The sequence below is a fragment of the Myotis brandtii genome, unplaced genomic scaffold (genome assembly GCF_000412655.1).
Source record: "Myotis brandtii unplaced genomic scaffold, ASM41265v1 scaffold315, whole genome shotgun sequence".
Taxonomy (NCBI): domain Eukaryota; kingdom Metazoa; phylum Chordata; class Mammalia; order Chiroptera; family Vespertilionidae; genus Myotis; species Myotis brandtii.
In genome coordinates, this window is record NW_005362075.1 from 1,809,123 (window position 1) to 1,829,791 (window position 20,669).

Sequence of the window (20,669 nt, forward strand, 5' to 3'; positions counted from 1 at the left end):
TGATCGGGGGGGGGGGGGGGGGGCAGTTAGGGGCAATCAGGCAGGCAGGTGAGCAGTTAGGAGCCAGTGGTCCTGGAATGTGAGAGGGATATCCAGATTGGAGAGGATCCAGGTTGGGTTGAAGGGACACCCCCCCCCCCAGCACGAATTTCATGCACTGGGCCTCTAGTGTGTGCATGTGTGTGTGCATGTGTGTGTGTGTACACACATGCACACACACACGCACAAAGCAAACACATAAAATGTCTCCAGGTCCTTAGGTTTAGCTTTCTTTTAGTAAAAAAATCAATTAGAATATAGGAATAAAATCATTTTACTCTTATATTTTGGGGGATATGAGGGAGTTTAGTTAATGCCTATGCTACACCTTTATCATCTCTAACAAGAAGTTTTTAAATTATAGATTAAATCATGAAAAAGATTATCTTGCTGGTTATATGTAATATAGGAAATATGTATGTTCATTGTTTTGCATGTCATTTTCTAAATGTCATACAAATATATACTCATTACTTTTTATTGTGATGGTACATATTAATTATGAAAACCCAGATTACTTTGTCCCTTGAGAAAAGTTACACTTGGTAGGCAATATTTGGTCTTTTGTATAAAAATAAGTGTAAAGAATATCATATATGTAAGCATGCAGTTGATTGAGGACAAAATGGGAAAAACTTTTTCTTCTTTCTTACCAGTGGTCCCAAAACCTATATAGTTTCCCACTGAAAGAAAGCTAAACCTGGGGACCTTGAGACATTTTATGCTTTGGTTTTGTATAATTCATTGTTATAAGTTATCCTTGTGTTTAAGACGGCTATCTATATGAGAGGGATTTAAGGAGAGAAAAAAATATATATATGTGTATTTTTAATATTTTTATTGATTTCAGAGAGGGAGGGAGAGCGAGAGATAGAAACATCAGTGATGAGAGAAAATCGATTGCTGCCTCCTCATTCCCTCCCCTGCACCTCTCGAGCCTTCAACCTGGTCATGTGCCCCAACCAGGAATCCAACTGTGACCTCCTGGTTCATAGGTCAGTGCTCAACCACTGAACCACACCAGCTGGGCCATATATGTGTTGTTGTTTTTTTAATATCTTTTATTGATTTCAGAGAGGAAGGGAGAGGGAGAGAGAGATAGAAACATCAGTGATGAGAGAGATCATTGATCAGCCGCCTCCTGCACGCTCCCTACAGGGATCAAGCCCAAAACCAGAGCCATGTGCCATGACCGGGAATCAACAGTGACTCCCCATTCATAGGGCGCTCAACCACTGAACTACACCAGCTGGACAGAACATATATTTTTCAAATACAGAATTTAGTTGCTTTCTTCTCAGACTATCTTAAGAAGGTCCTAGGGCAATTTATATTACAGTGGGGCCTTGACTTACGAGTTTAATTCGTTCCGTGACGGAGCTCGTAACTCAAATTACTCGTATGTCAAATCAACAGTGAACGAGTGAGACACGTGATGCTGGGCTGATGTGGCGTTCACTGTGACGTTCGCTGTGCCTGAAGCTGGCTCGTAACCCGAATTTTAGCTTGCAACTCAAAGCAAAAAATCGGCCGAGAGACGGCTTGTATCTCGAAAAACTCGTTAGTTGGGACACTCGTAAGTCAAGGCCCCACTGTATAAGTTTTCAATAAAATTCAACTTCATTTTTTAAGAAAAATCAAACCTTAAAGTTGTCTTAACCTACACAGGATAGCCTCCTGTTGTTTTTGTTTGTTTGTTTTGTTTTGCTTTGTAAAAAAAGGGGGGGTGTGAATTTAGGCAACTATAAAGGAAAAGAAATGTTAACTTTTCTTATTTCGATTTGGTAGGTTTGAGAAATTTTTGTGGTTCATTAGCTCAGAGAACTATTTAATTATAGGAGGACGAGATCAGCAACAGAATGAAATAATCGTGAAAAGATACTTGACACCAGGTAGGTATGATTAAAATTCTAAAGAATATTTTCTTAAGTAATTGGATCAGTTATCTCAATATTAGCTATAGATTTTCATTTTAAACTTCTTTGACAAATTGAGTTAGTAGAAAGAGTTTGATGCTTGGTGGTTTATAGTTTGACACTTAATTATCATCGTAAGTGAATATTTCTAAAGTAGTAATGCTAAGCTAATCTGCAGTGTTGGACTTTTGATTCTTTGCTATATTAGCATGTTAGTTCTCCAAAATCATAGATTAAATTTTTAAAAGCTTAATTTTTTCAGTGCTAAAGTTTATAACCTTTTTTAACATTTAGAAAGGACTGAAGCCCTGTGGTGTAAGGCCTCTCATTTATTTTTGTTTGCTGATAATCACCACCTCACTGTGGCTGAACCCTCAGTGTGGGTATCAGAAATCAATAATCAATACCAGAACTAATCTAATGACCATTGAAGATTCTTAACCACGGAAGAAAGCAGCAGGGTCAGGTTACATGGTGCCCAGGGCTTGGTCTCTGTCTTTTCTAGCTCTGTTCATTATGAGTTGAGCCTGTTATGGAGCATATGGGTTTTTCTCATTGAGTTTCAAACCCAGATAAGGTGTCCACAGCAAGCAGCGGCTGCTCCTTTTACCTGTTAAGAACCATGCATTTTCCTTTTCTCTGGTTGACCATTTACTCTTGTATTCATCTCTTTGTTCCTTTAATTCATTTGATGCTCTCACATACTTAGAATAAAACTGGAAGTCTTTATCATGGCTTACAAGGATCCTGGCTTCTTCTCCAGCTTCTTTTCTTACCACTCTCCCCTCACTCTGGCCTCCTGACTGCTCTTCATACATGTCAAACATCCATAGTCCTCAGGACCTTTGCACTTGCAATGATGACTCATCTGCTCCATCTGTCTCTCACCCTTTCAGCAGGCTAGTCTGGGCTTGCTTACATGGTAACTCAGCAAGTTTCTGAGAGAGAGGAAGCACACAAGGCCTCTCAAGGCCTAGGCTGGGAACTGGCACTTAGTCACATCTGCCACATTCTTTTGGCCAAGGCAGGTCATGAGGTAGGCCCAGATCCAAGGGATGGGGATATGCACTCCACCTCTTTTTTTTAAAAAATTATTATTATTATTTTTTAATTTATTGGGGTAGACTCCACTCTTAATGGGAAAAGCTTCAGTCACAAAGCAAAGAGGTGTGGGTAGAAGGAGGGAGAGGAATTGTGGTCATTTTTATAATCTACCATATTAGCATTGCTTTCTATAAGGAGGCCTATAAGAAATCTCCCAGGGATAGGAGATGGAATTTATATGTCTTCTTATCACTTTTAGGTTTTGAATCCATTAAACAATAAATAAATAATTGTGACAAAACAAAACAGAATTTAGAGTATCGTTTCTTCTTTTTAAGGGGACATTTATGTACATGCTGATCTTCATGGAGCTACTAGCTGTGTCATTAAAAATCCAACAGGTATTATATTTCTTTCTTTTCAGAACTTTAATTCCTTTTGTTAAAATGTTTTAATATAACTATAAGACAAAAATTTTCAATAGAGATAAGGCACTTTATAATGATAAAACAGTCAATCCATTAGTAAGTTATAACCATTATAAATACATATACACTCAACAACAGAGCCCTAGAATACATGAAGCAAAATCTGACAGAATTGAAGGGAAAAATAGATAATTCAGCAATTATATTTAACTTTTAGTATTTAACTTTCAATCATAGATAGAATAACTAGATATAAAATCAACAATGAAATTGAAGATGTGAACAGCACTAAGTTAACTAGATCTAATACATCTCTAGTATACTCCACCAAATAACAATAGATTCTTATTCTTCTCAAGTACACATGGAACATTCTCCAGGAGAGACCCTATGATATTCATTAAAAAGTCTCAGCCCTGGCTGGTTTGGCTCAGTGGATAGAGCATCGGCCTGTGGACTGACGGGTCCTGGGTTTGATTCCAGTCAAGGGCACATGCCTGGATTGCAGACTTGATCCCCAGTGTGGGGCATGCAGGAGGCAGCCAATCAATGATTCTCTCTTACCATTGATGTTTTTATCTCTCTCCCTCTCCCTTCCCCTCTGAAATCAATAAAAATATATTTTTTAAAAAGTCTCAATAAATTTTAAAACTATTGAAATCACACAAATTAAGTTTTCTGACCATAATGGAGTGAAATTAGAAACCACTAATAGAAGAGAATTTGGAGAATATACACATGTATGGAAATTAAAGTACACACTCATAAATAATCAGTGGATCAAAGAGGAAATCTTTAGGGGCCTGGGTGTCAGCAAATACTCTGAGATGAGTGAAATGAAAACCATGTATCAAAACTTAGGAGATGTAGCTAAAGCAGTGCTTAGAGAGAGATTTATGGTGGTAATGCCTATAATAAAAAAGAACAACAATTTCAAATCAATAACAAAATTATAATCATTAAAATCTAGAAAAACAAATAAAGGTTCAGATTCCTAAAATTAGGAACAAAAGAGGGGACATTACTGTCAACTTCACAGAAATCAAAAAAATTATGAGGGAATTCTATGAAAAGTTGTATAGCAGCAAATTAGATAACCTAGATGAAATGAGCAAATTCTTAGAAAGCACAAACTACCAAAACTGGCCTAAGGTGAAATAGAAAATCAAAACAAACCTATAATAAGTAAAGAAATTGAATTAGTAATTTAAAAATACCTACTCAAAGAAATCTCAGGCCCACATGGCTTCACTGGTTAATTCTACCAAACTTTTGAAGAAGATTAAACCTCAGTCCTTCACAAAGTCTTCCAAAAAATAGAAGAGATGGGAACACTTTCTCACTCAGCGGTCACCAACCGGTGGTCCTCGGACCACTGGTGGTCCGCAAGGTCCCAAAAGTTGACAACCGCTGTTCTAACTCTTCTACAAGACCATTTTACCCTAATAACAAAACCAGATAGACATAACAAGAAAACTACAGATCAATATCACTTATGAATATAGACACAAAAATCCTCAACAAAATATTAGGAAACTGAATCTAGTAGCATGTTAAAAGTATTATACACCATGACAAAGTGGGATTTATCCCAGGCATGCAAGGTTTGTCTTATGATTGAAAATTAATTAATGTAGTAAAGTATAATAGCATAAAGGAAAAAAATCACATGATCATTTAAATTGATGCAGAAGAAGCCTTTGGCAGTAATCTAACACCCACTTGTGATAAAAGCATTCAACAAACTAGGAATAGAAGGGAATTTCCTCAACTCGGTAAAGAATAGCTATGGAAAACCCACAGCTAACAATTGTACTTAATGCTCAAAGACTGAAAGCTTTCCCCTAAGATCACAAATGAGATAAGCATGGCTGTTATTGCTGCTTCTGTTCCATGTTTATGGAGGTACTAAATAGGTCATTAGGCAATAAAAAGAAATTAAAAATATCCAAATTGATAAGGAACAAATAAAACTATATTAATGCATACAGGATTTAGGGGATTATGGAGATTCCTGGAATTAGTAATAATGGTTCCGTAGCTTTATGAACATACTAAAACCCATTGAATTTTACAAAGTGGACAAAAGTAAGTTTATAGCTGTTCATGTGGGAAATAATCCTATGTAATAAAAGGGTAATATGCAAATTGACCCTAACAACAGAACGACTGTGCTCTCCCACAAGGGGAGCTCCGCTCAGCCACAAGCCGGGCTGACGGCTGCAAGCGCAGTGGTGGTGGCAGGAGCCTCTCCCACCTCTTCCTCAGCGCTAAGATGTCCAACTGTGGCTTAGGCCCACGGGGAGCGGGCCTAAGCTGGCAGGTGGACATCCCTTGAGGGCTCCTGAGCTGCCAAAGGGATGATGTCTGACCATCTTAGGCCCGATCCCCCGGGGAGCAGGCCTAAGCCAGCAGGTGGACATCCCCCAAGGGGTCCTGGACTGCGAGAGGGCGGAGGCCGGGCTGAGGGAATCCCGGGCCTCTTGTACAATAATAAATAATAATTCCAAAATAAACTGTATTCACATACAACTATAAACCTACTTCTGCCCAAACCTGTATATTTTTAAAGGGTCAATTTTATGTTATGTAAGTTACATCCCAATTTAAAAATATTTGAAATATAACTAGGGGTTTGTGATTAATATGCTCTTTATTTTGATGATTTAGTGAATCTGTAATAATTCTGGAAGTCTTCAAACTTTAAATAGATTGTTTAAATTATCCTTTTTGGAATGAGGTTAGATTTACTGACATAAGAGAGGAAATTTCTTCTCTAATTTGTTTTATTTACTTAGACCAGTGGTCGGCAAACCGCGGCTCGTGAGCCACATGCAGCTCTTTGGCCCCTTGAGTGTGGCTCTTCCACAAAATACCATGTGCGGGCGCGTACATACAGTGCGATTGAAACTTCGTGGCCCATGCACAGAAGTCGGTTTTTGGCCTGGGCGAGTCTCTTTTGAAGAAGTGGCATTAGAAGAAGTGGGGGGTGTCGGTCAGTCGGGCGACCAGAGACGCGGCGCAGGGGAGGCGCGCGCGATTCATGCACGAGTTGAGTGGGCCAGTCAGTAGTCTCATTGTGCAGTGGTTAGTGCTAGTCGCGTCCGCAAATCGCGCGGGTGACAAAAGTACCTATTCGAAGCATAAAGTTGCCTATATTTTTCCAACCACCTCAAATCCTACAGGTATTTTTGTCATCAATTTAAGAATTGTAATTATTTTGTGTTGGTGGCTTTATTATTATAAAATGTTTCAATCGTTGTACTGTTGATATTTGGCTCTGTTGACTAATGAGTTTGCCGACCACTGACTTAGACCATTTAAAAGCCTGCTGTAAATACATTTTAATAAAAAAAATAGTAACTTTTTATAATATTAAAATAAAAATGTAGTACTAGTATTTAAAATATAAGAAGATTAAACCTGCCACACCTGTGATTTTCATATCTTGCTCTGTAGAAAGTCTGTACTTGGGTACTGACGCATTGTAGCATTGTTATTACAGGAGAACCAATTCCTCCTCGAACCTTGACTGAAGCTGGCACAATGGCACTTTGCTACAGTGCTGCTTGGGATGCCCGAGTTATCACTAGTGCTTGGTGGGTGTACCATCATCAGGTAATAACGGCTATGGTCCTTTTCTTAATTTATTAAGAACTACCATGTACCAAATTTTAGGGGTATAGAAGTGAACAAGGCTGAGTACCTACCTACTTGATGGAGCTGACATTTTGGTAGTGGAGAAAAATACGTAATGCCAGATAGCAATTGCTATAAGTATTTTTTTTAAGGGGATAGAGAGTGATAGGGGCTGCCATTCTGAACAAAGTATCTGGGAAGTTAAGATTTGAGCTGCAGAGTCCTAAATGAAGAGAGAGAGTGATCCATGCAATTATATGGGATAGAGAGTGTTCTAATTAAGACGGGCATACTGACCTAAAACAGCTTTCTCCTATTCATACTTGTTGGAATTTTCTGAATTCCTTTTGGCCCTTCCAGGAAAGTTGGTATATCCAATGGTTTTGTAGTCACTCAATTATAGTGATTGTCCCTTTTTTCTTTTTTAATATATTTCTATGATTTATAGGGGGGGGAGAGAGAGATAGAAACATCAATGATGAGAGAATCATTGACCGGCTGCCTTCTGCACATCCCCTACTGGGGATGGAACCTGGGACTCTTCAGTCCACATGCCGACGCTCTATCTACTGAGCCAAACCAGCTAGGGCTAGTGATTGTCTTACTTTATGGTTATGTTTTTTTTTGTGATGATACTTCATTCCACATTTGACTTTACACTGCTATTGATATACATTTTCAAGAATTATAATTAACTAGAGGCCCAGTGCACAAAATTTGTGCATGGGTAGGGTTCCTAGACCTGGCCGGCGATCAGGGCCTTCCTACCGGCTGCCAACCGGGGCCTTCCTTTTCTGGCTGCCGGCCAGGGCCTGCCTTCCCCAGCTGCCAGCTGGGGCCTTCCTTTGTTCCACATCGCCCCCTGGTGGTCAGCGCATGTCATAGCAAGCAATCGGTCTCCTGGTCAAACTCCCATGGGGACAATTTACATATTAGCCTTTTATATAGATAGATAGATAATGAAAAAGTATGTGGTAAAAAGAATTCAATACCATTATCCTTCCTTATATTTTTGTTTCATTTTTATATCAGTTATATTATTTTCTGCTATGCTGTGATATTGGATTTTTAGGAAATATCACTTCTGAGATTAGGTTTTTCTGCCTCAGTCTTGTTATGAAAGTGACTCTAATTCTTTTATGAATAGGTTTTTTAATCCTTTGCATAACTATGACTAATAAAGATACTCTCTTGCTCACTTCCTATTTTGTCAAATTAGAATATATTTTAAAATCTGCTATCATTTTTATTTCCTAAAGTAAAAGATTATTTTATTACCAAAAAGAGTATCTCAGAAAAGGATTTTATTTAATAAATATAGTTTTATTTTAGTAAGTATAGTTGTATGGTAAACTTACTAAACTACTACTTCTTTATTATATCTCACACTAGAGGAACGGTGTGGACCAGTTCTGGCTCTACTCCAAGACATTTGAAAATTACCGATGTAGTATGTTCTAGTATGTTCTTTTTTTTTTTTTTTCATTGTTACAGCAAAGGGTATATTTATCATTAAAGAGACGTATCCCATCAGCATTGATCATTTTTGCTAAATTTATAAACTTCTCAGGACATAGCACTGCTTACTTGAATATGACTTTCTTCATTGAAAATATTTTTTTTTAAGTATTTCTAAAGACAAGAGTATAATGTATTACGTGTTCCTCAGGTGTCTAAAACAGCACCAACTGGAGAATATTTGACAACAGGAAGCTTCATGATAAGAGGTAATGATTGTCAGTGGGTTATAGGAACCAGTTTGAGGACCATCTGCTAATATTCTCAGAACAGACTCTTGTCTTGATTTCATATATTTGAAGTCTGTTATGAAATAAGGAAAATTACTCTGCTGTAGCAAATTTAGCATTTGTCATGTCATCTCCATATATATTTTTATTGATGAATATGTACTTCACATAGTTTAAAGTTATAAGGGTAAGAAAGTATAACATGACCTTTTTTTCTAAAAATTGATTATTCAGGGTCTGATTAACCCAAAGGATGAGAGCAAACAATCATATTTTTCTATCTTAATTCCTGTTCCTTACATAATGCCAATTTCTGTAAATGGGAAATGTTCCTCTTGACAGAGAAAAGACAAAACAAGTGTAACCATTGGTGTCAGATACCTTGCAAGCATAAAATAAAGAAAACAGATTTGTAAAACATTTATGTCCATTATCTTTTATAGGAAAAAAGAATTTCCTTCCTCCGTCATATCTAATGCTGGGGTTTAGCTTCCTCTTTAAGGTACTTTTCATATTCTTCATTATTATATTTTTTAAATATGTTTTTACTGATTTTTAGGGAGAGATAGAAACATCAATGATGAGAATCATTGATTGGCTGCCTCCTGCAACCCAGGCTCGTGCCCTGAACGGGAATCAAACCATGCCCTCTGGTTCATGGGTCAATGCTCAACCACTGAGCCACACCAGCCAGGCTCTTTATTATTTTTTTTTCTGATTTTCATTAGCCTCACTTAAAGTTCCATCAATGAAAAGGGATTATTTCCATAGGTAGATGAGTCTTGTGTTTGGAGACATCGAGGTGAACGAAAAGTCAGAGTGCAAGATGAAGACATGGAGACACTGGCGAGTTGCACAAGTGAACTCATATCAGAAGAAATGGAACAACTAGGTAGTTTACAGACTTTAATAAAGTACCTAATAATGTTTTCTATTACAGGCAGTCTTCGGGTTACATCGGACTTGATGTACGGTCATTTCGTGGTTACGTGGTTACGTCGCCATCTCCCATTTTCAGTATTTATTAAAAAAAAAAAGTTCTGTCATTTTAACATATGTACATATGTGCTTTATGTTTTTTATTATTTATTTACCACAAGTAAAGGTCAGGAATTGTTATCTTTTAAATTTTTTTTTCTGTTTCACTTCATTACTGCTATGTATGTGCTCCATGTGAGTGACATGGGTGCTTGTGTAGGTGGGTTCCGACTTACAACGAAAATTGAGTTAACGTCGCGCCATAGGAACGGATCTCCGACGTAACCCGAGGACTGCCTGTATCTAGTTTTGCTTCTAAATTCTTACTTAGAAAATTATAGCTCCTTTTGGATAATTGAAGTTTCGTTTACTGAATTTTGTTTTGGGAAATGTTAAATATGCTTATAATCCTAGTGAATTATAAAGTAATTAGATCCATAACTAGTACACTTGAGTATATATTTATATAATAAAACTTCAGTATTTATTGGGTAATTCATAAATATGAATGAGCACTTACTTTAGGGCAGTGGTTCTCAACCTTCTGGCCCTTTAAATACAGTTCCTCATGTTGTGACCCAACCATAAAATTATTTTCGTTGCTACTTCATAACTGTAATGTTGCTACTGTTATGAATCATAATGTAAATATCTGATATGCAGGATGGTCTTAGGCAACCCCTGTGAAAGGGTCATTCGACCGCCAAAGGGGTCGTGACCCACAGGTTGAGAACTGCTGCTTTAGGGTTTAGAAGTGATACAAAGATGAGTTCATAACAAGTACAATTTCCTTTAAGATAATTTAGCTTGATTTAATAATATATTTGCTTCTAGTGGAGAGCAACTATGGTTACTAGAATAAATTTACCTATCTACCTGAAGGAACTAAAGAAAATATCTAAGTTATATTTATAGTTATCTTTCTCCTAGGGTCATTCATTTTTGGGAGTAATACTGCATTGTTTTACTTACGACTACTGACTGTTGTAACAAGTCTCTTTTTTTTAAAATTTTCAATCTGTTCTTGATACTATATAAAGTGCTTTATTTACATTATTTTTTTATTGAATTCTCAAAACCATCCTTGTCAGATGGGTGGTGGTATCCCATTTTATAGGTGAGGCAACTAGGCCATATTGCTAGATAGTGTTCCTTTTGCCAGAGTGTGAACACATGCTGTGTGCCAGTTATATACCACACTAGAGGCCCGGTGCATGGAATTCATGCGGGGGGGGGGGGGGGGGCCCCCCGTGGTTCCCTCAGCCCGGCCTGCACCCTCTTGCAGTTTGGAACCCCTCGGAAGATGTCTGACTGAAGCAGAGGTGGGAGAGGCTCCTGCCACCGCTGCTGTGCTCACCAGCCATGCGCCTGGCTTCTGACTGAGCAGCGCTCCCCCTGTGGGAGCACACTGACCACCAGGGGGCAGCTCCTGCATCGAGTGTCTGCCCCCTGGTGGTCAGTGCACATCATAGCGACCAGTTGTTCTGCCATTCAGTCAATTTGCATATTTTATTATATAGGATATCCAACTGCCCTCTGCCAGCCATCTTGTGGCCACATGGGGGTGGCCATCTTGTGCAAAAGTGTGATGGTCAATTTGCATATTACCACTTTATTATATAGGATTATCTAATTTCAGTTCTCACATGCAAATTATAATAAAAGCAACAGAATTTATAGAACTGCTGCTGTCCTCCTTTTTGGAAATACCTAACAAAGACAAGTTATAGTTTTTATTTTAGAAACTAGAGGCCTGGTGCACGGATTTGTGCATTGATGGGGTCCCTTGGTCTGGCCTGCACCCTCTGGCAATCCGGGACCCCTTGGGGGGTGTCAGATAGCCGGTTTTGGCCTGATCCCCGCGGGCCCAATCCAGACAGGAGGGAGCCTGGTCCTGTGCATTGAGCGTCTGTCCTCTGATGATCAGTGCACGTCACAGCAACCAGTCATTCGGTTGTTTGGTCGCTTAGGCTTTTATATATATAGATGGTTGTAATGTCCAAGAAGTTTATTATGGTAAAGCATCTTGGAGATCATTTGTTCCAACCAATTCATGATACAGAGTATCCTTTTGTGTAAATCAGAGAACCCTGTGGGGATAAACAGGCATTTTCTGGTAATCTTTTGGAGAAACGGAATCAGTAGAATATTTTTTGAAGTTTTCAAGGAAATCATCTAGCTTTTTGTGGTGATAGGACTCTTGACTTTTCTCATGGTAATTCTACAGATGGAGGAGACAGTAGCAGTGAAGAAGATAAAGAGGAATTACAGGAAACTCCTGTGGAAGTGGAATTCATGTCTCAGGTTGACCAGGAGGGTATTAATATTCATAGTGGTGGAGATGAGCTAAATGAAGAACTAATGCAGGAAGAAAGCTCCGAAGATGAAGGAGAATCTGAAGAGGTAGTAAAAGATCAGGAATCTGTTGGTGAGATGAAGGATGAAGGGGAAGAGATATTAAATTATCCTGATACTACCATTGACTTGTCCCACCTTCAGTCCCAGAGGTAATTTAAAAACTATAATTGTAAGTTTTATTTTGGAAGCTAGGAATGATGAGTTAATCCTTAAAAAGATAATACCAAGAATTGACCTTAGTACTTTTACCCTGTTCTGTGACTTTATTATCTTTTTTACAATTTGATTTGGAGGTCTGGTCTCTCTAAAGAAATTCCCAGGACCCAGGGAGGAAAAATACAGTAAATACAAAAGTGACTAAACTAGGTCAAAATAGAAATAAGTAAACGATTATAAATGCTAATAATATAAGAAAGGCATTGCCATGCAAAAAATAAGGTGTTTGAGTCTTTAATGTCTTTAACTGATCACCAAGTTAACAATACCATAGTTATAAAAGCATTATCATTGGAGTAGTTAAGAATGGCTTAGGAGTCAGATCAGAATTGAGTCTCCGAGTGTATCCTTGGGCAAGTTGCTTTATGTCTAAGCTTCAGTTTTCTTCTTGGTGAAAATTATTATCCAATTCATTGGGTTTTGGTGAAGATAATATGCATGTAAAGCATCTAGCAGTGCCTGGTACATAGTAAGTGTTCAGTACATGTCAGCTATTTAAGAATATATTTAAAAGCGTGAGGAAATAAGTAAGCAATTAGATTTTGTAATTTGAAAATTTGTAGGATTGTCAGTAATTAAGGGTATGATATGGAAATGTTTTGGGACTTTGTAAATACATGCCTTCTACAGGCTAGTGGATTCCTCTTTTCATAGGTCCCTCCAGAAATTGGCTTCAAAAGAAGAATCTTCTAATATGGTAAGCTGTTTTGAAAGTTTTATGAAGAACAAACATGTCCTTCTCAATGAATAGAATAATTTTCTACTTGTCAATTTTATTGTTTGGAAAATTAGTCGTGATATTGTTTGTTTGTTTTTTTAATAGAGTGACAGTAAATTACAGAGCCGGAGACATTTGTCTGCCAAGGAAAGAAGGTAAACATATTTGTATTATCTAACTGAAAAGCATGTAATTATTTTTTATTGACAATTTAGTTATGACAGATCACCTTGCTGTTCTAAAGACCTCCCTTTGTGCACTGAGGGGTCCCTTGTCAATTTAAATTGCCAAGATTTGCCATAAATCTTATTTCATTTTATTGGTTTTTTTTTGTTTTGTTAATTCTTACCCAAGGATATATTTTTCCCACTGATTTTTAGAGAGAGTGGAAGGGAAGAGGGGGAGAGGGAGAGGCTGGGGATCAAACCTACAACCCAGAAACACGTCCTTGACCAGGAATCGAACCCTCGATGCTCTAACCAATTACCAACACTGGCCAGGGCATAAAATCTTATTTCATTTTTAATATTTAGCTCTTAAGAGGTTTTTCTGTTTTATATCTTAATCAGTGAGGTGTGTTATATGACATGAGACAGACCTTTTATTACATAAATATGTATAATAGTGATTGCAATGTATTAAATTGACAACCTAATTTTAGGATAATATTGACAAGAATAAGTAGGAACACTTGAAATTAATTAGGAGAGTTTTACATAAGGGAAAACACTCTTTTTTAAGGATGCAGATAAGAGTTTATTTTATTTTTTCCCATCGCCATTTATCCCCCCTATATCCTTCTCCACCTCCCCCCACTCTCCTCCCGCCACACTGTTGTCCGTTTTTAAATATAGCAGGTCTCTAGAGGCAAATAGAAAGGTAGAGGCAGAAGGAATAGGACAACTGAGACAACCACTCTAAGTGAAAAAGACTAAAACTAGTATACAAAGAGGTAAAATACAAAATTCATGCCATCAAGAAGCTTTTGAGCAAAACCCAAGGACACAGACAGTGGGTGGTGAAGGCTTGTGGGGGGAGAGGGCAATGGGGGAAAAAGGGAGACTTATGTAATCCTTTCAACAATAAAGATTTATTTTGCCCTGGCCAGTTTGGCTCAATGGATAGAGCGTTGGCCTGTGGACTGAAGGGTCCCAGATTCGATTCCGATCAAGGGAATATACCTTGGTTGCGGGCACATCTCCGGTGGGGGGTGTGCAGAAGGCAGCTGATCGATGTTTCTCTCTCATCAATGTTTCTAACTCTCCCTCTCCCTTCCTGTCTGTAAAAAATCAATTATAAATATAAATTATATATATTTTTTAAAGAATGATATAAAATTTGAAATTCAGTTCCTCATCGCCGTGGCCATGTTTCAGGTGCTTGATAGCCACATGTCTAAGTGGATACTGTATTAATGAGGTACAGCCAACCCTGTCTCTATTACCTGGCTTCTTTTAAACCTGAAACAGATTAAAAGAAGTTACCCCATTCAACAGCAACTCCTTCTATAGTACCCACCAGGTGCTCAAATTATGCCAAGTATTTTCTGCCCCACTGCTAATCCTTACTTAAATTGCCAATATTTCAGTGATGATCATTTATTAAGCAGCTCCTCCCAAAGACTGAACAACTCTTTTAGCTCAAAGAGAAAGGCACATCTCAATTCAGGAAAAGAATGGAGACACTGAGATTTAAAGAGTTCATTTTGGAGGTAAAAGTGGAAAATCCTGACTGACATTGTTATTTCTCTGCCCAGGATGTTAGTCACCCTTCAAAGTTATTGCCATTGTTTATATTGAGCTTCTCGACTTCCATACTCACAGCAGCTGTCACTGCACTTGGATTCTTCACCTTTTTCAAGTGCTTCTCGCTAGTCAACCTCCTTCCCACAACCTCCTTTATCTCTAGCAACCTCTCTAGCCCACATTCCAGGAGCCCCTCTTTACTTCATTATGAACAGTGATTGTTATTGTTGACATACTAAAACATATGAATAATTTAATAAGTGAATCTAGAAACAAAACAAACAAACAAAAATTTTTGAGTCCTGGATTCAGGAAATAGTCATAAATCTGTAAATACATTTGACCCTTGAACAACATGGGTCAAAAATCCTCATACTGTATAATTACAGTCTGGCCTCAGCATCTGTGGATTCCTCACCACGGATTGAAATATAGTTGACTCTTAAATAATACGGGTTTAAACTGCCTGGGTCCACTTCTACTGGGCATATTAAGTGCACACCTGTGTTGTTCAGGGGTCAAGTATAGTGTTATCTGAAATTGATACAGTAGTTGAGGAGTAAGAAATTGCTGTGAGTTCAGGTGTTTTGAGAAATACCATCAGAAGTATTCTTGAAAATAGATTAGCACTTAGGTAAATGAAGATACAGAGACATCAATCAAGGAGAATTAACATGAACATAAGGTAGTGGGAATTTGGAAGCAATATGCATAGTGCTTTGAGGAGATGATGAATAGACTGAGGTGAAAGGAGCAGAAAGTTCATGTTTGTGACCTGGTAGATAAGATTGGCAAAATGGAACTTATATTGGGAACTTAAAATGACAAGCTAAGGATTTTGGATTTTATCTTGAAAGTAATGTGAAGAGGACTTTTGGAAGATTTTGAATGGGAATGTGACATAGGTAAACAGTTAAGGAAGATTAATCTAGAAGTTAATGTAGAAAAGATTTTGGGGGAAATCCCTGGAGGAAAACAGGGTGGGAAGTGCTGAAGACCTGGCCTACGACAGTGACATTGGGAATAGAAGAGTTTGAACATGAAAAATATCACAGCAATAGAATTCCCTTTCATCCTTCATCTGCTTATTTTTTATCCATTTATTCAGCCAACCACTTGACAGATACTTTATTAAATAGCTAAGATCTGCCTGGGCATTGTGGCTCAGTGATTGAGCACTGACCTATGAACCAGGAGGTCACTGCTCAATTCCAAGTCAGGGCACATGCCCAGGTTGCGGGCTCAATTCCCAGTGTGGGGCGTGCAGGAGGCAGCCAATCAATGATTCTCTCTCATCATTGATGTTTCTATCTTTCCCTCTCCCTTCCTCTCTGAAATCAATAAAACAGAGAGGAAGGGAGAGAGAGAGTTAGAAACATCGATGAGAGAGAAAAATCGATCAGCTGCCTCCTGCACATCTCCCACTGGGGATGTGCCCGCAACCCAGGTACATGCCCTTGACCAGAATCAAACCTGGGACCTTTGAGTCCGAAGGCCGACGCTCTATCCACTGAGCCAAACCGGTTTCGGCAATAAAAATATATTTTTAAAATAAAATAAATAGCTAAGATCTGCCAAGGCCATGCTAATTACAAAGACTACAAATCCTGTTGCCTGGCTGTCAAGGTGTTAAGGAACTGAATGTAGCTACTAAGTAAGGGTAAGTCGAGGGTGACCGTGTGTTGAGCCTGATTGACAGAAAGAATGAAAAACCCACGAGAGAAAAATTTTAAGCTATTTTCCTTTGTGATGATTAGTGCTTTACCAGGTGATTATCAGGTAAAGCAGAAGCCATGATCTGTTATACGTTGTACATGTTCCCTTCCCCATGTAATTTTTTTAAGGACTAAGAATTTGAAATTCTAAGAATTAGATGTTTTTGTTTCACTTACATTTAGGGAACTGAAGAAGAAAAAGCTTCCAAGTGACTCAGGGGATTTAGAAGTGATAGAGGGAAAAGACAAAGAAAAAGAAAATGCTCTACACCTTGAAACACATCAGAACACAGGCAAAAATGCCCCAGCTGTGCAGCCAGTGAAGCGAGGACAAAAGGTAATAAAACTTTGGGGTGAATTGGGGTTTTTTTACTTTTATTGCATTTAATGCTGAATTTACTCCTGGGCGATAAGTTTTTGTTTCTTTTGGGATATCATTTCTTCTGTGCTCCTCTCCTGATTTAGGAACAGTCTGTTCCTTTGCAGTAAGGATTATCTCAATGTGGCAGGGAGAGCTCGTGTATGGGTTCATCTGCCCATGAGCTCTGTAAGTTCCATGCCACATACTGGGAGCTTTGTTCACCTGGATGTGCTCAATGACCAGAGAATGGACATCTAAACCCTGAAGTTCAGCATCACTCTCTGCATTTTTAAGCTTGTGCAGCAGAAATTCAGCACTCTATTTGGGCCACTCACCCTGTGTCCAGCCCCATGTTTGGCCTGGCACACCTACCAACTGCACCACTGTAACAACGAAATGGCACATATTGCCTCTGTAAAGTGACATTGTTTCGATACTTGGTGACTTTTCGAAATGCATACCCTTGATGGCCTGGGCAGTCCCATGAATGTTCTTAAAGTGAACATGAAAATTTGAACCTCTTGATTTGCATGATTTTGTGGGGTTTGCTGGGTCAAATGAATAATGAATCATTTTCAGATGTCACCACAGGCCACTTATGGGAAGAGCTGGGTGAATTGTTAAAGTTAATACTATATGGTTCACAAATGAAGTTGTGAGGTTCCCCTTAAATTTTTAAAATTTAAGTGAAATAGATGCTGTAGGCAAAAAAATAATAATAATTCTAGCCCGGTCAGTGTGGCTTGGTGGTTGAGCGTTGACCCATGAACCAAGAGGTTGCTGGTTTGATTCCCAGTCAGGTCACATGCCCAGGTTGTGGGCTCAATCCCCAGTGGGAGGCGTGCAGAAGGCAGCTGATCAATGATGCTCTCTCATCATCTCTCTCATCATGTTTCTCTCTTTCCCTCCCCTTCCTCTCTGAAAACAATAAAAAAAATTTTTAATGCTGTAGCGTGTAAAGAAGAGATTGTCAGTTAGTATATCAGTGTATCCTTTTTTAAAAACTCTTTTGAAGTCTTAATAAAGATCATGTTTAATAAACTTTCCTACATCAATAGTATCAGAATTTCCTGTTGTTTTGCCAGTGAGCCTCAAATAAGTGAAGTGGCTAGTCATGTTTAAAAAAGATACCAAAGTAAATTCCAGGGGGAGAAAAGAACCCATCAGTAAAATTGCAAGACAAATGGCAAATCTGATAAAAAGAAATGCTTATGTAAACAAGGTGTGTTTTTTTCACCCATCAAATTAATAGATAATGTGTGTTCAATCTCATTCAATAAATGTTTGAGTGCACAGCATGGGAATTCCCAACAGGAGTCCTAACAATGTACTTACTCTTTGACTCAGCAATTCTACTTTTAGGAATTTATATTTTAAAAAATCATATGTATATACTAAGGATATTCATCAAGATATTTATAATAACAAGAAAACTGAAGATAATTTTAAATACCCAACAATATAAAATAGCAATCTGGTGTTTATACAGTGAGATATTCTGCAGATACTTTAAGTTCTAAGGCAAATCCTGATGAAATTTTTACTTAAATACATTACATTTTTAGATTATTTTGTGGAGAGCTATCATCTTTACCACAGTGAGTCTTCGTGTCCATGAATGTGGACTATAATTATGTAAGACTTTGTATTCTTCCATTTTCCTCTAGAGTCTTACCTGTCTTATCTATTCCTACTTAAAATTTTTATTACTTTTTATAATAAAGTGGCATATTTTTAGAACTTTCACTTCCTAGTTATTAGTTGCTGGTATGTGGGAAGACAGTTTTCATATTCTAGTAATAGGTAGTCTTACTGAATTTTTAAAATATTTCATCTGTATACAGTCACATTGCTTGCAAATGAAGGCTTTTCTTCCTTCTCATATCTGTTATGCTTTTCTTATATTTTTTGCACTGGCTCGAACATCAGTTTACAGTGTTGCATAGAGGTAATAATAGTGTGCATCTTTGTTAATTACATTTAAGGGGACTGTAGCTAAGGTTGTTACCATGTTGTCGTAGGGGTTGTTGGTAGATGTCCTTTATGAAGAGTTATCCTATATAATAAAAGAGAAACATGTAAATTGACCATCCCTCTGCTACGCTCACCAGCCAATCAGGAGTGAGTATACAAATTAACCCGACAAAGATGGCGGATTAATTTGCATATATAGGCGCCAGGCGGAGAGCAGAGCAGGAGAGCCGGTGGAGAGTGGAGTGGCTTGGGGAACTTGGCTCCCCAAGCCGCCAGACGGAGAGCAGAGAGGGCGAGCTGGCGGTTTGGAGGACTTGGCAGAGTGGGAGGCCATGGGATGGACACAGAGCAGGAAAACCAAGAGCGTGGGGAGCACCAGGAATTCTGGGAATAGTAGTTCTGGTGGCAGCCCCAGGATGGGAGCAAGAGGAATGCTGGGAATTGTAGTTCTGGTGGCAGACGGGTCTCCTAGACCAGTGGTTCTCAAACTTCCTAATGCCGCGACCCTTTAATACAGTTCTTCATGTTGTGGTGACCCCCAACCATAAAATTATTTTCGTTGCTACTTCATAACTGTAATTTTGCTACTGTTATGAATCGTAATGTAAATATCTGATATGCAGGATGTATTTAGGCGACCCCTGTGAAAGGGTCATTCGACCCCCCAAAGGGGTCGAAACCCACAGGTTGAGAGCCGCTGTTGACACTAGAGCAAAGTGAGCCTGGAGCAAGTTACTGTTGCGTTGGGGGATGGAGGGAAAGCAAAGGTGAGAGACATAAGTAAAATCAGAGTGTCTAGGAAAAATTAAAGGGAAGATATTCTAAAACTTCCTGGAAATCTCCACCATTGAAGCAAAGAAAAAAAAATGCCTCTATTAATCTGTGAGCAACAAACCAAACTGGGTTGGGGGTCTCAGACAATTTGCTCATATGATTGCAAAGACAGACACCAGATTGGAGAGGGCTCCCTGAGGGCTCCCAAATTGGAGAGGGTGCAGGTCGGGCTGAGGGATCCCCACACCCCCCAGTGCACGAATATCGTGCACAGGGCCTCTAGTTTTTAATGAAGAATTAAATTTTATTGAATGCTTTTTCTGCATGTATTATTTTTACTCTCTTAATCAGTTAATGTGGTAAATTACTTGAGAATATCGATTAAATTGCCCTCTAATTTCTTATACTGTCTTTGTGTGGTTTTGGTATGGTTATACCAGTTTCATAAAATAAGTTTGGGACTTTTTCCTCTTTTCTGCTCTCTAGAACTTGTATAAAATGGAGGTTGTTTGTATCTTGAAATTTAATAATATTTACTTATAAAACTGCCTAATATTTAGGGCTATGAAGATAGGTTTTTTTAAGTACTAAATTTCTTTAGTGATAATAGGTCCATGCAGGTTTCCTGTTTTTTTCAGTTGATTATCCTAAGTTACATTTTCCAGGAAACTGTTCTTTTATCAAGTTTTCCATTTCTTGGTTCAATTTATTAGTAATACTAGGGGCCCGGTGCACGAAATTCATTCATGGGCGGGGTGTGTGTCCCTCAGCCTGGCCTGCACCCTCTCCAATCTGGGACCCCTTGGGGGATGTCCGACTGCTGGTTTAGGGATCGGGCCTAAACCAGCAGTCGGACATCCCTCTCACAATCCAGGACTGCTTGTGGCTCCTAACCACTCACCTGCCTGCCTGATTGCCCCTAATTGCTCCCCTGCCTGCCTGATCCCCCCCAACCCCCCTGCCTGCCTGATCGCCCCTAACTGCTCACCTGCCTGCCTGATCGCCCCTAACCACTC

General features: G+C 38.7%; 1 protein-coding gene across 5 annotated transcripts in view; it reads left to right on the forward strand.

Moving 5' to 3' along the window:
* NEMF (nuclear export mediator factor) overlaps nt 1-20,669 on the forward strand; it is a 74,627-nt gene that overhangs the window by 41,754 nt on the left and 12,204 nt on the right. For all 5 annotated transcript variants that reach the window (XM_005870265.2, XM_005870267.2, XM_005870266.2 and 2 more), the window contains 10 exons: nt 1,828-1,931; nt 3,338-3,400; nt 6,933-7,045; nt 8,736-8,793; nt 9,258-9,316; nt 9,586-9,706; nt 12,020-12,299; nt 13,021-13,063; nt 13,190-13,239; nt 16,728-16,881. In XM_005870265.2, coding sequence (XP_005870327.1) covers nt 1,828-1,931; nt 3,338-3,400; nt 6,933-7,045; nt 8,736-8,793; nt 9,258-9,316; nt 9,586-9,706; nt 12,020-12,299; nt 13,021-13,063; nt 13,190-13,239; nt 16,728-16,881 — 1,045 coding nt within the window. The remainder of the gene's footprint in view (nt 1-1,827; nt 1,932-3,337; nt 3,401-6,932; nt 7,046-8,735; nt 8,794-9,257; nt 9,317-9,585; nt 9,707-12,019; nt 12,300-13,020; nt 13,064-13,189; nt 13,240-16,727; nt 16,882-20,669) is intronic.